Source organism: Pantherophis guttatus, chromosome 1 (genome assembly GCF_059756535.1).
Source record: "Pantherophis guttatus breed Tessera chromosome 1, ASM5975653v1, whole genome shotgun sequence".
Lineage (NCBI taxonomy): Eukaryota > Metazoa > Chordata > Lepidosauria > Squamata > Colubridae > Pantherophis > Pantherophis guttatus.
The window spans coordinates 50953566-50970878 of NC_142063.1; the positions used below are offsets into that span (position 1 = coordinate 50953566).

General features: G+C 36.2%; 1 protein-coding gene across 2 annotated transcripts in view; it reads left to right on the forward strand.

Moving 5' to 3' along the window:
- The window catches only part of SEL1L (SEL1L adaptor subunit of SYVN1 ubiquitin ligase), a 39980-nt gene that overhangs the window by 7738 nt on the left and 14929 nt on the right, over window positions 1–17313 (forward strand). For both annotated transcript variants that reach the window (XM_034418268.3, XM_034418269.3), the window contains exons 2-11: window positions 1645–1682; window positions 2237–2456; window positions 5210–5377; window positions 6714–6819; window positions 8412–8574; window positions 9625–9678; window positions 9766–9825; window positions 10193–10274; window positions 11465–11619; window positions 14305–14361. In XM_034418268.3, coding sequence (XP_034274159.2) covers window positions 1645–1682; window positions 2237–2456; window positions 5210–5377; window positions 6714–6819; window positions 8412–8574; window positions 9625–9678; window positions 9766–9825; window positions 10193–10274; window positions 11465–11619; window positions 14305–14361 — 1103 coding nt within the window. The remainder of the gene's footprint in view (window positions 1–1644; window positions 1683–2236; window positions 2457–5209; window positions 5378–6713; window positions 6820–8411; window positions 8575–9624; window positions 9679–9765; window positions 9826–10192; window positions 10275–11464; window positions 11620–14304; window positions 14362–17313) is intronic.

Here is a 17313-nt window from a genome sequence, read left to right on the forward strand (position 1 = left end):
CCTACAGAAATCTCTGGCACATGCTAACATTTTTGTTGATACATCTACAATAAGGAAAACATTAAACAAGAATGGAGTACATGGGAGGACACCACGGAGGAAGCCATTGCTGTCCAAAAAAAATATTGCAGCACGTTTGAAGTTTGCAAAAGAGCACCTGGATGTTCCACAGCACTGCTGGCAAAATATACTGTGGACAGATGAAACCAAAATTGAGTTGTTTGAGAAGAACACACAACACTACGTGTGGAGAAAAAAAGGCACAGCACACCAACATCAAAACCTCATCCCCACTGTAAAACATGGCGGAGGGAGCATCATAGTTTGGGGATGCTTTGCTGCCTCAGGGCCTGGACGGATTGTTGTCATTGATGGGAAAATGAATTCCAGAGTTTATCAAGACATTTTGCAGGAAAACATACGACCATCTGTCCGCCAACTGAAGCTCCGCAGAGGATGGGTGATGCAACAGGACAATGACCCAAAGCATACAAGTAATTCAACAAAAAAATGGCTTCAACAGCACAGAACACGCCTTCTGGAGTGGCCCAGTCAGAGTCCTGACCTCAATCTGATTGAAATGCTGTGGCATGACCTTAAGAGAGCAATTCACATCAGACATCCCAAGAATATTGCTACACTGAAACAGTTCTGTGAAGAGGAGTGGTCCAAAATTACTCCAGATCGTTGTGCAGGTCTGATCTGCAACTACAGGAAACGTTTGGTTGAGGTTATTGCTGCCAAAGGAGGGTCAACCAGTTATTAAGTCCAAAGGTTCACATACTTTTTCCTCCCTGCACTGTGATTGTTTACATGTTATGTTCAATTAAACCATGGCAACATCTAATGTTTGTGTAGTATTATTTTAAGCAGACTGTGTTTTTCTATTGTTGTGACTTAGATGAAGTTCAGGGCACATTTTATGATCAATTCATGCAAAACTCCACGTAATCCCAAGGGGTTCACATACTTTTTCTTGCAACTGTACATATCAGTCACATTGTTATTGCAATGTGTCTGTGCTTGATGATTATTCAAAATAAAAAAGAAATAAACTCGCATCTTACAGCAAGAGAAAGAAAAATATAATACCTTTTACAGGTTTTCAGCATATTGACTAATTTGGAATGATTTATTAAATTAAATTGAGCAGTTTATCTTTAAGATGTGTTTTATTTACATACCTCTAGTTAATTCCAGATTGCCTTTTGTAAATGTAAGATTTCTTTCTTTATTGAAACAATCTATATTTTCTGGTCCAATTGCCACACTAGTCTAGATAGTCCTGTGACCTTTTTAGTTAGAGGTGAAGGAAAGAAGTAATAAGAAAAATATCTACCACTAATTTTTTTCACTGAAGACAACTTATGCTTTATAACCCTTCCTGGTTTGGATTATTTATTTGCAAATAAGATATGAATTATAATTACTGTATATATTCATTTATTGGGAGGTATGTATCTCTAGCACATCGTTGTACCGCTTTGGGTGCATATTGCATTTATGCATGAACATGCATAATTTCATGTTAATATTTGCATATTATTTATCAACAGAAGCTTTGAGACAAAATTAATGCCACTTGTTAAGAATATGATTTATTTCCAAATTTTGCTGTTAAAATCATCCTCTTTAATTTTGTAGACGAAGAAGCTGCTCAAGAGGAGTCTTTTGAATCAAAGGTGACTAGTCTTTTGTCTGGGATTCCTTTTTCATAGCTATGAATTTTTGAATCAATGAACATGGTACAATATATAATTGCGATGAAAAATTCTTTACCTAAATTTCATGGATGAATAAAAGCTTAAATGAAAGAAAATTATTTTTATTTCAGTGATTCTATTATTTTGAAATATCTTAGATTATTTAATTATTTCCACACAGGTCATTTGAGAATTTAAATGGGAAATATTTTCAGCTAATTTCCAGTGAATCTATAACTGCATTAGTTGCACTATCCATTAGCTGCATTGGTTGAAGCTGGTGGAAGTCATAGCTCAGCAACATCTAATGGGATATAATGAAAGATGAGTTGCTGGGAGTAGAGAATAGACATATTTTTAAAACAAAAAGCAGATTCTGGAAGAAAATGTGATAAATTGGAATTGTAACAAAGTAGTTTACATTGTGTCTTTTGACTTTTTGTATGCAATTGTCATAAAATAAAAACTCCATATTTTACTATATTTTATAACAAAAACTATGTTTCTTTTTTTCCCTATTATTTATTTTGTAGTCAACCTTGCCTTCTGAAGAACAAGTGAAGGATCATTCAGCAGGAGCTCAAGTGGTAGCAGGTCAGATCTTTATTGATTCTGAAGATCCAGAGGCTCTAGCTGAAGATGGAGATGGTTTTGGAGAAGAGGACAAGGAAAGGACTTTGGAGAGCTTAAGCTCTTTAGAATTGTCTGCTTTATTAAATAAAGACTTGGAAGAAGTAGAAGCAGAAAAAACAGGTGATTGTGTGGGTTATTAAAGTTTTCCATCTGTCGATCTTAAGCAGTTTTGTATATTCTTTTTAGATGAGATTTGTAAGAGCGTAAGGAAAACATTTTTACTTTGTTTAGAGAAATTGGTAAAACTATAGCAGTCAAAGTCAGAAGCCTCGTATTCCCTCCTTCCTGTATTAGTTTTGCTCTTTTTTTCAACAAACTGTAATAATAGTAACATACATACTGCTTAAACAATTGATTTTTTTATTTTATTTTTTTGATTTATATGCCGCCCTTCTCCGGAGACTCAGGGCGGCTTACAAGGCGTTAAGCAATAAACAATGCTGATTTAAAGGAATAAATATTTGGGATTTTTCTTGTATATTTGTAGACCGATTATGTGGTAAAAATCAGATAATCTGTCTACAAATATACAGGAAAAATCCCTAATGTTTATTCCTTTAAAACTGCATTGTTTAAGCAGTTTGTCCTAAATTCTGCCTACAGCTTTTTTTGTAATTTGATGCTCCTTCTTAGGACATGAGAACCAGTTTGGTGTACTGGTAAAGGTGCTAGCCTAGAAACCAGGAAACTATTATCTCTAGTCCTGCTTTAGGCATGAAAGCCAGCTGAGTAACTTTGAGCTAGTCACTCTCTTTCAGCTGAACCCACTCCGTAGGTTTGTTGTAGAGAAAATAGGAGGAAGAAGGAGTATTAGTTAAGTTTACCATCTTGAGTTACTTATAAAATAATAAAGGTGAGAGAACATTTTAATAACTGATGGAAATATAAAAACTGTATTCAGGTGTATCCATGAATCAGTAGAATGGATTTTGCTGGTAAAATAGCTTTCTGCCTGTCTCATATGTCAGCCCCACCAGTGTATTCAAACGGTTTTAACAATGTTACATAATTAATCAGACTTTTGTCTGATTTTGTCCTAAATGCTTTTGATGAAGGTTGCTGGTAAATCTCTTCAATGTCAATTTAAAAAGCCATAGCTTGCATTCTGTGATTTTTAACTAGCTTCACTGACTTCAGTCACTAAATGCGGACAACGTTATAAATCTTTGCATCTTGTTTCCAATATTCAGATCCCAATTTTGAAACAGATTTTAGAGGTGATGGTAGAGATAACTGGTATTCATCACAACCCCATAGTAACATATTCTTCGATGAAAGCAAGATTACCAAAGAGAATCCTCAGATATTTAAAGATTAGTCCGTCTATATAAGAACTTGGATTTAAAAAATAGGAAACCATATGCATATCTGTTTATTAATGCACTGAAAACAAGACTACTCACAAAATGGAAAATGCTTTGTTTCTACCTCTAAACAAACTGCTGAGCTCTGGAAGTTCTGCAAGACAGCTTGAGTCTGTTATGGTTTAGCCGCAGGATGAGAGCTTTTAAAATATTTGTTCTCAACTTTGTGTGTGAATAAGTCTTATTCTGAATTAATTTGCATGACTGCCTACTTATCTTTCCTCTGAAAAGACAGCTATGCTGTTCACTAGCACAGGAATTATTCGTAGACAAGGTGGAGGGGACAGATTTCAGAACATTAATCTAGAAAAATAAGATGAGAAACAAATCTGAATAGGAATTGCAATATGTATTTTGACTAAAAGAAGCGATATTGTTTTTCTTTCATGATATCTTGTCTGTTTCAGTGCAATAGCCTTGTATTTTGTTTGTTGATTGGAACTCTATATCTGAATTCACATATAATTCTAAATCATAAACTGGATTATTTTGAATCTTAGCTTGTGGAGATAAGTCTCTGCAGATTATTTGGGGTTTACTGCAGTGCATATAGTAGAGAAAGAATTACAGATAAGCTATTATTGTACTTACTTACCATATAAGTTTTATTTGACTATAAGCAGACAACCTTTATGATACGATAAGCATTTGCAATTTGAAATGTCCCAATAGATTTTAAGAATAAATGTTTCGAAAAGTTAAGACAAGGAACATCTGAAGTCCTTAATCATTATGAAACTTTTCACACATCTAATTATAACACTGAAAGAGAGCATGAAGTGATTCTTGCTCTCTTTCAATGCTGTATCATAGATGACTGAAGTTCTCTTCAAATGCCACGTCAAGTTGCATTTCCTAGTTTTATGTAAATTTCAGAATTGCATTTCAACTTGTAAAGAGATCATATTCTTCCCAAATCCTAATCTATTTTTAATTAAGTTTAAGGACTATAATAGTAAATTGTTACAGAAATATTGCAGCATTAAAATGAACATGGGAACTGTTATTAACAGATTTAAACAGATTCTACCTTAAATAATTGAATTAGATGATTTCATTGTGTTGATTTTATTTTCTCTTAATTATTTAGATTTTGTGAGTGTTGTGTTGGCTTCAGTTGTGGGATTCAAGTCATTTAACAACCAGTTCTGCCAAACTGCTCAGAAAGTTAACAACCGGTTCTCCCGAAGTGGTGCGAACTGGCTGAATCCCACCACTGGTTGGCTTTCATCTGTACAACATGGGGATAACTTTTCATACATTTGGTTCTGCTGTAGAGAATTTTCTGACTGGCAGAATTTTTGACAATTCATATGTGATTCTGTTATCTGTTTCAATTTCTTGTTCTGAATCTGCATATCCATTGTGATGAAAATGTTTATAAACTCCCTGAAATTCCTTGTTATATGTATTTTACAAAGGAATAAAATTATGTTAAAACTTACCAACAGTTGGTGACTTGATAAGCATTGTAACTTCAGGATGTTTCACATGGGTTGTTTGTTTTAGTTTTGACAGCTATTGGAGGAACTGCAGATGGCGAGTTATGTCGGTTCCCCTTTCTCTTTATGGAGAAGGAATACTCAGAATGTACTGCAGATGGGAGAGAAGATGGGAGACTATGGTGTGCCACAACCTATGACTACAAGACTGATCAAAAGTGGGGCTTTTGTGAAAGTAAGTATGGCTTTCCTAAGAAAAGCAGTTTTCTGACTTCGTGAATTTAAATTAATGGGTGTTATTCAGTAAGGGACAGATATAGATGAATGCGCAATGTACAATCACAATGTACATTGTACATTGTCTTTTAAAAAAATTGGAAAACTCAATAAAGTATTAAAAAAAAAAGATATAGATGAATGTGAAAAAATATGTTTGTACATTCTGATAGATGGATTTAAAGGGTCCATTATTATAGAGATTCTGCATACTAACAGCATGGGAGCTGTTGCCAATACAAGTACTGCTTACAAGCAGATCTCCCAAAGGTATTTGCCAGGACCCAAAAACATACCTTTTATATTTTTGCAGGTGTTAAATTAAGCAGCTAAATGAAATAACACTCTTCTTTAGCCTAATGTTGTATATGTGGCTATTAACTCACCAGTCAATTTTTACTTTTTATATTTTAGAACTTTTAATACATTACTCATGAGCTTGGTTTTTCAGAGCAGAACTTAGCTTTAAAGTTCTGGTGCTGGCATTTAATACAGTTAAATTAATGCTTCAGGAAAAAAAGAGCAATATATGAGTAATTTGAATATGTGGATATTTTATCCACATGTTTATAAAGTTTTGGAAACTATAGAAGAATATCCTGAATAAACAATAAAGAAGTATTTCTGTTTTTACTTTCTTCATGATTTCAACTGCCAGTTCAGCTTTTTGCTTAAAATAATAACTCATATTAACTGGAACAATATATTTTCTATGCTGAAATACAAAACTCACTGATCACTGGAAGGATTTCTTATCAATAGAGTTAATCAAAGCTTCATTTCCATTTATTTTAATTCTAAAAATGTAGCAGGTACACATGTTTAGTTTTGAAATCTGTCAGGTGTAAAATTTCATAAAATATTCTGCTTTCTATGCAAAACGTGTTTTGAGTATAAAATAGGATGGTTTGGACCTTGGGAAATCTCCAAACAGCTCATTTGGGGGGGGAAAGTATGTTTTCATATTTTTTTACTCTGAAAATACTGAAAATGCATTGCATGTCCTTAATAACTAATATCAATGGGGTTTGCATAAATGCGCAATGAAGACTGACTTGTAAGAATACCGTCAAACTGACTTCTAAGAATACCATCAAACATACTCTGGTTTGTTTTAATATATGATTGAGGTTTTTTTTTTTCTTCTCAAAGCCTTTAGTTGATTGCCACAGTATAACAAAAATGGCAAAACACAATAGTTTAACAAAAAAGCCTGAAATAAATGGTCTCAGAATAAAATGAGCAGCATTGTAGTGAGTATTAATTAGCCTTTTTAAAAAAAATCTTTTTATTAGCTGAAGAGGAGTCTCATAAGAGAAGACAAATGCAGGAAGCAGAAGATGTTTACCAAACAGGGATGAAAATTCTTAATGAGAGCAGGAAGAAGGCCCAGAAGAAAGAGTAAGTTTTCTTCTTTGTGTAGCTTATATCTCCTTTTTGGATAGAAGGATATCAATAGTTTCTCCCAGTAGTGTATTCATCAAATTTATTTGGATTACAAATTCTGGGGATCAAACTAGCAAACTCAGAGCCCTGATACCTGTATGTTGAATATATGCATATAGGAATATAGGAACCTTTAATGTGCTCCAAGGTTCTTTTACAAGAGGGTCCCCAACCCCTAGCCCGTGATGGCGAACCTATGGCACGTGTGCCACAGGTGGCACACAGAGCCATATCTGTGGGCAAGCGAGCTTTACCCTAGCTCAGCTCCAGTGTGCATGCATGCGCTGGCCAGCTGATTTTCGGCCCTTCCGGAAGTCAAGAAATGGGCCATTTCAGGCCTCCTTAGGGCCTCCGTGGGGGGTGGGGAAGGCTGTTTTTGCCCTCCCCAGGTTCCTAGAAAGCCGATGGAACCTGGAGAGGGTGAAAAACGGGCCTTTCTGTCTCACTAGAAGTTGGGAAATGGGCTGTTTCCAGCCTCCAGAGGGCCTCCGGGGGAGTGGGAAGCCATTTTCACCCTCCCCAGGTTCCAAGAAAGCCTCTGGAGCCTGGGAAGAGCGAAAAATGGACCTACTGGGCCCACCATGCCATTGCATGCCAAAAGCGGGGGGAGCGCGGGGGGGTTGTGTGCACATGCACGGGGCTCATTGAATTATGGGTGTGGGCACGTGTGCACACAACCCCCCACGCTCCCCCCACTTTTGGCATGCAACAGCAAAAAGGTTAGCCATCACTGCCCTAGTCCATGGATTGGTCTCTGTCTGCAGCCTGTTGGGAACCAGCCCATGCAAGCAGTGGGCGAGCACACAAAGCTCCATTTGTGCAAGTGGCAGATGCGCACACGAAACCATCCCCTCTCCCTTGATACCACTGCTGCTGGTCCATGAAGCTGGAAAGGTTGGGGACTACTGTTTTACAAGATATAGCTTATCAGATAAATGTTACCTATTAGGTTAAAACTTAAGGTAGAAGAATAGACAAGTGCCTATTTCTGTAAATCATTAAGCCACCATGATGTGACTTCCCTGCCCCCAAATTATTAGATTTGGTAGGCTCAGCACATATTTTTTGTCATAACCACCCCCTGCTAACAAACTGGAAAAAAATAGCTTCAGTATTTCAATCCCACCCCAGCAATAAAAATGTTTGGCTTGATGTTTTGCTATTAATTTTCAGTATATGAGGCCTTGTGTTTCAGTTATGACATTGCATTTATGTTTTACACTATGTATTTACATGAGAGAAATGTGCTAACTTTTAGGGAAGAGATTTGAGATCTGTCCAAACTTGGATGTATCACCCAGAAACTTTCAAAAGTTTTTAGCAAGATATATATATGTAATAATAGACGAACATTATTAATACATAATGAGAGAATAATCATATTGATTAATCAAATGTGAAATGAAATCAGATTTGGGTTTTAACAATATTCATTCAAAAGACTCATGCAGCCATCAGCTGGATAATTTGCACACCATCTACACAAGCATTTTTGGAACAGCATTAATGCTTAAAAGAACAACAACATACATTTTTTCTTCTTTAAGGGCTTATCAGTATTTCTTGAGAGCCGCTGACATGAATCATACTAAGGCCATGGAAAGAGTGTCTTATACATTATTGTTTGGTGACTACTTGAAGCAAAATATTCAGTCAGCTAAAGAACTGTTTGAGAAACTGACTGAAGAAGGATCTCCTAAAGGTCAAACAGTATGTATAACTTTTTTTTCTCAGGGTCCACAGATCCGTCATTCTTATTGTGAAAAGTTTGGGTGGTGGAGAGGAGATTGTATATAATTGAAAAGTATGCTCCCTTTTTAAACCATATTTATCTATATACAATTATATTAATTAACTTACAGATACTAAGTCTAAAGGAACAATAAGGGAACAAACCAATTTCATATGTTATACTTCCAACAGTGAGATTGAGAGCTAGCCCCTTTTAAATATTTTCTATTTTTAATAAACATGTTGAATGTTGCATTGTTTTTATTTTAAGATTATACAAAATTGAGCCTATTATTCTTAGACATTGATCTGTTAATATAATAATATATAATAACTCCCAACATTTTATCCAAGAATTGTAGACAAAAAACTAATATTAGCCTTGCAATATACTTTATTAAAAAAGACTGTCGATCTAAAATCATCCAAAACACATTCTAATACAATATGGACAATAATTTAAACATTTCAGATACTGCTAATGTTTCTGGATAAAATTGAAATCAAGCAGCCCAGAGTCATTAAGAGTCTGATTCCATACAGATTTAATAAATAATAAATTATTATCATCATCTCATAAAACAGAATCTCATATATCTTCAGGAAAAATTCTCATACTATGCCCAGGTGTGTCTAAACACTCATGTGTGTGTTTTAAATTCATGTTGGCTATTCTATTACTGTTGCTATTTTGTGTTAAATTTTCTGCACCTGTGTCAAAACAAAACCCATCATGCAGCCTTCTGTGGTGTCACGGTGTCGAGTGCTTCTTGACGCTCGACAGGTTTTTTTTCTTTAAAAAAAAATCCCACAGGAATTATTTGTGTGGCATTTGTTATGGGCTTCTCCATCATCATTGCAGCGCACACACTATGACTAAAAAAGGTCAGATGGAGTGGTTTCCTCTGAATTGTATGGTGGTACTAGTTCACTTTTTATAAGAGATGTCTGGATATTTAATTTGGATTCTGAAAACATACCTAATCAAAGTAATCTTGTAAAAATGCTAGTTTTTAATGTTTTTTTCAGGCACTTGGATTTCTATATGCTTCCGGTCTTGGTGTTGATTCCAGCCAGGCGAAGGTAATGCAAAGCCACCATCTTTTGTCTGTTTCTGTTAGTATGCCATTGAAAACAATTGAATTAATTAGCTGCACTTTGTTTTTGTAGGCATTAGTTTATTATACTTTCGGTGCTCTTGGAGGAAATTTAATAGCACATATGATTTTGGTAAGTAGAGCTTTCTCAACCATACAAGTAATGACATAAAACAGCGAAATCCTAATAACAATCTTATCTTCTAGTTTTTATGACTATGTTTTGTTCTTATTGAGAATTTATCCCAATGAACACAGAAATTTACTTTGAAGAGATAAATTTATTAATTTGCTTTTAGAAAGGAACATTGTAATTGTAATTTTATGTATAAGGTTTTGGATTTGCTCAGTTTTATTGTTTTTACTTATTGCATTTTATCCTGAAGTTCATTGAAACAGAAGTTGTCAATGATTTAACAAAAACACGTTATGTCTGTTTTGAATATTTTCAAATGTAAGACAGCGGTACTTGCTTTATGACAGTAGTTGTTTCTTTCCAGGGCTATAGGTACTGGGCTGGAATAGGTGTTCTTCAGAGCTGTGAATCTGCACTTACGCATTATCGCCTAGTAGCTAACCATGGTATGTACATGTATTTATATACATCAGTAGATGGAGAGATAGATCTATGCATTTCCATTAGCTGACATATACACAGGATAATTTTGTGTCATTAAACTGGAGTAGTTCATTCCCTTTAAATAGAAATGTGGTTGGTAATATAGATTATATGATGGCTAGTAACCAACTAATGCTAAAAGCAAAGCTTGGAATCTGATGTTTGTTTCAATTGACATAAGTTTTGTCACAAGATCTAGAAGGGAAACATTTCAATATGAAATGTTCAATAAAAGAGCTGAGGTGGCACAGTGGTTAGAGTGCAGTACTGCAGCTACTTCAGCTGACTGCTAGTTCAGCAGATCAGCAGATCAAATCTCACCGGCTCAAGGTTGACTCAGCCTTCCATCCTTCCGAGGTGGGTAAAATGAGGACCCAGATTGTTAGGGGGCAATATGCTATTTAGTATACTGTCTTTGGTGTAAGCCGCCCAGAGTCCTTGGAGAGTGGGCGGCATAGAAATATGACTGCTAAAATAAATAAAATATCCCTTGCATGGTGTAAATTTGCTCTGGAACATTCAGATATCTTGTAGTACATTTGGAGAAGAGATGGGAAATCTTAAGCAAATAGAATTGTGCTATTGTATTATTTCATTTTCCACAAGAAATAATAGAATTGCAGGCATATAATGAATGTTTTTCTTTGGTACAATATTATCTTAATTAGATGTTTCAAATTTACTTGTTATTTTTGCAATACTGTGTATTATTCTTGCTTGAAATAATTGGTTCTTTTTAACCCTCTTATTAGGAGACCTAGCTGGCACCACAAATATTTGTATAAAGAAATAGAAAGCAGAACCTCTTCACACTTATTAAATTAGTTGTCTCATGCTAGTGTTGTATCTATCCCCCTCTCCCAAATTTAATTTGCAAATCCCTAAAACATTTTTCTTCGTGGAAATTATCCATAATTTGGAGGTAATCTTGAGGGGCTCCCTTACTTTTTATCTTGTAGCAACTTCTGTATCACATGACACAATAAAAGACATAAGTTTGCTTATAAATATGTATGTCTCAGTTATTTAATGGGCATTTAGAACAGGTGAAGATTCCTTTTAGTAATTCAGTGGATGAAAAGTATGATATGCACTAGACCCTGAATTATATAAGGATAAAATTAAATGTTTCTACCCTGTTCTTTCTCCCTAGTGGCTAGTGATATCTCTCTTACTGGAGGCACAGTGGTTCAGAGAATTCGTCTGCCGGATGAAATAGAAAATCCAGGAATGGCAAGTGGAATGTTGGAGGAAGATTTAATACAATACTATCAGTTCTTAGCTGAAAAAGGAGATGTTCAAGCACAGGTAATTTAACTGGCAAACTAAGAGGGCAAAGAGAAAAGTTAGTTAGGGAGCTCCATTGAGACTTGAGTGAACAGGAATAGGGAATTTGGCCAGTTTTTGGAGTTGAATAGCTTCACAGAAGAAGGCTTCTTTGCCTAATTAGATAAAAGTTTCATTCTTTCAATTGCATTGTGTTTGTTTGCTTGCTTAACTGAGGGGTGAGACAGTTGCAGCCGATTTTTGATTAGCTAGCGGGTGAAGGTACATTCTTGCAGTTTAGTCTCTGGAAACAGAGAAGAGGCACTTGAAAGTTTACAACTGGACCAGACAAAGAGAAGGAAAAGCAAAAATGGGAATGCAACTGAAGACAGTAGAGAGAAGCACACTGACTGCCCATCTCCAGAAACAAAACAAGTAGTTCTCGACTTACAATCACAATTGAGCCCAATTTTTTTATTGCTAAGTGAGACAGTTGTTAAGTAAATTTTGCCCCATTTCACAATCTTTCTTGCCACAGCTGTTAAGTGTATTGCTGCAGTTGTTAAGTTAGCAACATGGTTGTTAAGTGAATCTGGCTTCCTCACTGGTTTTGTCAAAAGGTCACAAAAATGTGATCACATGACCCCAGGACACTGCAACTATCATAAATTCATGCCAGTTGCCAAGCATCTGAATTTTGATAATGTGACCATGGAGATGGTGCAACAGTGATAAATGTGAAACATGGTCATAAGTCGCTTTTTTCAGTGCCTTTGTATCTTTGAACAGTCACTAAATGAACTGTTGTAAAACGAGGGCTACCTGTATTTGTTTGTTGATACCTTAAATTTATTTGCCGCCTATCACCATGGGACTACTGTAGGCAGCCATTAACATAAAAATAGAGAAATGAAAAGAAGGGTAAGTGTAACAGTAACAATATAGTGACACAATAAAATAAACAATGAAACACAGTAATATGAGATTAAAAATTGGGCAGGGAGAAGCAGGGAATGCAGGAGGAAAGGAGGGGTTTGCTATCAATCTAATAGCCATCTCCAGTGTGATACTCCCCCATTGGGTCCCCTGGCCAAATGGCAGAGCCAGGTCTTTGGGATGTTGTGGAAAAAGAGGAAGGTGAGAACAGATCTCACCCATGGGAGGGCTGGATAGGATGTTCCAGAGGGCAGGTGCTACAGCAAAGAAGGCTCTTCTGGATCCAACAGCCAGGCTTTCACTGATAGGACCCGTGGTAGGCCCTCTCTGTCAGCACGAGTGGAGCGATCCTGACCTAGCAGGATGAGATAGTTCTTCAGGTAACCTGGAATTTAATAAAGAGGGCTCTTCTTAAAATTAGCAAAGTTATTTACTGAGAGAATGATGCAAGTAATCACATCAAACTAAAGGTCTTGAAAATAATAGGGTATGTGTTAGTTACGCAGGATAGTGATGCTGATAAGACATTCAAGAATAACAACATGAAGTTTTTTCCCCAAGGTTGTGCTATTTAGATGGTCTGTTTGCCATATTTGTTGGAAATGGTGAGAGTTTATTAGGAGGCGAGTTAGGGAATACTCAACTATACTCTTTAGGTATAACATTTTTTAAAGGAGCTTTTTAAAGAACGCAAGTTCCTCCAAGGTTTTTAAAAAGGCAGCTTGGTTGGTTATAGAGCATACTATATTTTCAAAACATGATGGAGTCAAATTTTATGTAAAGCTGGGAGAATATTTTCCTTTCCTTTCTACAAAATGCTAGGAATACTTCCATGAGTCATTTCGATTTAGTTTGTGCTAAAAGTAGTTTGCACATTCTGTGTCCTGAAACTTAATACATTGAGCTGTGGTTCCATGACATTATTTTACACAAGCTAGCAAAGGCATACTTTGCTAGCTTGTGTAAAATAATCAATACTTCAGAACACTATAATGAGCAATATCTTACAAAATATTATTAGACAGCTCTCATGATAACCATGATTTGGTATTGTCCATCAGCTTGTGATTACTTTTGGAGTACAGAGTGTTGCCTTTTTCTCATTGCCCATCTTTTATTGTTTTGGATTGTTATAAAAAACTGGTGTAAATCAATGTTACTCAGCAGAAAACTATGTTTGGGATAAATGTAAAGAAAACCTTTTTTTTTTCTGATTAGTTTTCAATATGCAGGATGTAATTTCATGTGGATGCATGGCTCTGCTGTTCTTTGGATCTGAGTGGGAAATGTTCTTCATTACACTGGAAGGTCATGTGCTTTTGGGCAACTTAAGGCAGTTGTATCTTTTCTTCCAATCGTGTGGCTGCCTGCCATAGTTATAGTACAGTTCAGGAAAAAAAGATGCATTTGGTGACAAGTGCCTCATGAGCAGTCTGATGTGTTCTAAACCACCCTTTTTCTTTAGAAACTGCACATCCCAATTAACAATCTGAGGAGATAGAGCCTAGGCTGATATGTATTTATTACATTTATTTGCCACCTGACAGTGTCAAAGCCTTGTCTCCATTAGTTTCTACAAAACCTAGCATGGAGTGCTTGTAGGTATCTCATCAATTCTGAGGTGAATTGCTATTTTTTTAAAATTGCAGCAGGGCAATTTTTCTTTAAAACATTGCCTTGACCTCTTTTTTTGGAGGTTGTCCCTTTAGTGTGTGCGTTCTAATACTCTTTTTCTTCGGAGTACGCTTTCTTGATAGGAAATTGAATAACATGTTTCAATTACTATTGCAGGTAGGGCTTGGACAATTGCACCTTCATGGAGGAAGAGGAGTAGAGCAAAATCATCAGGTATCTGTAGGGCAGTACATAAGATGTTGGTACATTTAACTTGTAAAATGAAACTGGAATTGAGAAGCTATTTATTGCAATAGCTGTCATCTTAGCATAACAGTAGAGCTCTAGAGTCTAGGAGGTATTTCAGTGTTTAGGGTGGCCAATGCACAAGGAGCCAAATTCCAGTTAGTTACAAATGTCTTCTATTATGTAGTTCATACCTGACATTGGTCTGCATGCATTTACTGCAGCTCACAAATACATCCCATCTTGCCTGTTGAAACTTGTTCTGCATGGATGTATGTTGAAAAGTTTATGTAGAAAGGTAGAAGATGCTGTTCACTTGCTTGAATAAGCAGCAAATGTTATTAATAATGCTGTTTTCTTCATGTAAGAGAAGAAAGTGTTTAATTCAATTTTGATATTAAATAAGGAAGCATAGACTATGCCTGTGGTGAGAAACTTAATAAATAAATTATACATTAAGTAAAGAAGTGTTTCTCAACCTTGGAACTTTAAGATACATGCACCTTAAATCCCAGAATTCTGGAAGTTGAAAATTACATGTCTTAAAGTTGTCAATTTGACAAATGCTACTGGAATGATGCAATTAAAATCGCAGTAATGCAACTAAAATAAACCAAGGTATTTTTAAAATATAATACAGTTCTAAGATAACTTTAAATATATTGTTTAATATAACAATTCTATTAAATTTATTTATTATAAACTTACTATAGCTAGTAATAAAGCAAACAAGTTCTTGTCAGCTTTCATTCCCTTTGCAGTGCTAGTTTACTAATAGGAATTGCTTATATGGAAGAACATTTAAAAATAATACCTCTGAAATAGAATAGCACCTTCTTGTTCCTCCACATCCTTCATTCTCATAATGTGTGGACCAGGCCGCCTACTATGATACCAAGGGTTCATAAAATCACAATGTAAAAAGGTATACTAGTCATAATAAGTATTTATACCCTTTAGCTAATTAAAAGGAAGGTATAATAGTCATAATAAGTATTTATAACTTTCAGCTAATTAAAAGGTAGATTTCTCAAGTTCTCAAGTCATGTTTTTGATGGATCAAAAATTGTGCCTTGAAGCTATGTCTACTTGGAATTAAGCACTATTTATCACAGTGGAATTGCTTTCAAATAAACAAGGGTATGGTTAGGCTATCAAACAAATGATACTTCCCTAGCATGCAGAAAGCGAAACAATTGTTGAACTTGCATATTTTAGTATATTCAGTTATATAAAACTGGTATATCTATTGCTCATATTCATAATGCAGATTATTAAAAAATTGAATGAATGTCAGATGTTATATTAAAAAATTATTGTCACATACAGTGGGGCAAAAAAGTATTTAGTCAGCCACCAATTGTGTAAGTTCTCCTACTTAAAAAGATGAGAGAGGCCTGTAATTGTCATCATAGGTAGACCTCAACTATGAGAGACAAAATGAGAAAACAAATCCAGACAATCACATTGTCTGATTTGGAAAGAATTTATTTGCAAATTATGGTGGAAAGTAAGTATTTGGTCAATATCAAAAGTTCATCTCAATAGTTTGTTATATATCCTTTGTTGGCAATGACAGAGGTCAAACGTTTTCTGTAAGTCTTCACAAGGTTGGCACACACTGTTGCTGGTATGTTGGCCCATTCCTCCATGCAGATCTCTAGAGCAGTGATATTTTGAGGCTGTCGCTGGGCAACATGGACTTTCAACTCCCTCCAAATGTTTTCAATGGGCTTGAGATCTGGAGACTGGCTAGGCCACTCCAGAACCTTGAAATGCTTCTTACGAAGCCACTCCTTAGTTGCCCGGGCGGTGTATTTGGGATCATTGTCATGCTGAAAGACCCAGCCACGCTTCATCTTCAATGCCCTTGCTGATGGAAGGAGGTTTGCACTCAAAATCTCACGATACATGGCCCCATTCATTCTTTCCTGCACATGGATCAGTCGTCCTGATCCCTTTGCAGAGAAACAGCCCCAAAGCATGATGTTGCCACCCCCATGCTTCACAGTAGGTATGGTGTTCTTTGGATGCAACTCAGCATTCTCTCTCCTCCAAACACGACGAGTTGTATTTCTACCAAACAGTTCTATTTTGGTTTCATCTGACCATATGACATTCTCCCAATCCTCTTCTGGATCATCCAAATGCTCTCTAGCAAACTTCAGATGGGCCCAGACATGGACTGGCTTAAGCAGGGGGACACATCTGGCACTGCAGGATCTGAGTCCCTGGCGGCGTAGTGTGTTACTGATGGTAGCCTTTGTTACGTTGGGTCCCAGCTCTCTGCAGGTCATTCACTAGGTCCCCCCGTGTGGTTCTGGGATTTTTGCTCACCGTTCTTGTGATCATTTTGACCCCACGGGGTGAGATCTTGCGTGGAGCCCCAGATCGAGGGAGATTATCAGTGGTCTTGTATGTCTTCCATTTTCTAATTATTGCTCCCACAGTTGATTTCTTCACACCAAGCTGCTTGCCTATTGCAGATTCAGTCTTCCCAGCCTGATGCAGGTCTACAATTTTGTTTCTGGTGTCCTTCGACAGTTCTTTGGTCTTCACCATAGTAGAGTTTGGAGTGTGACTGTTTGAGGTTGTGGACAGGTATCTTTTATACTGATAACAAGTTCAAACAGGTGCCATTAATACAGGTAATGAGTGGAGGACAGAGGAGCCTCTTAAAGAAGAAGTTACAGGTCTGTAAGAGCAGAAATCTTGCTTGTTTGTAGGTGACCGAATACTTATTTTCCACCATAATTTGCAAATAAATTCTTTCCAAATCAGACAATGTGATTGTCTGGATATGTTTTCTCATTTTGTCTCTCATAGTTGAGGTCTACCTATGATGACAATTACAGTCCTCTCTCATCTTTTTAAGTGGGAGAACTTGCACAATTGGTGGCTGTCTAAATACTTTTTTGCCCCACTATATTTATATTTCTA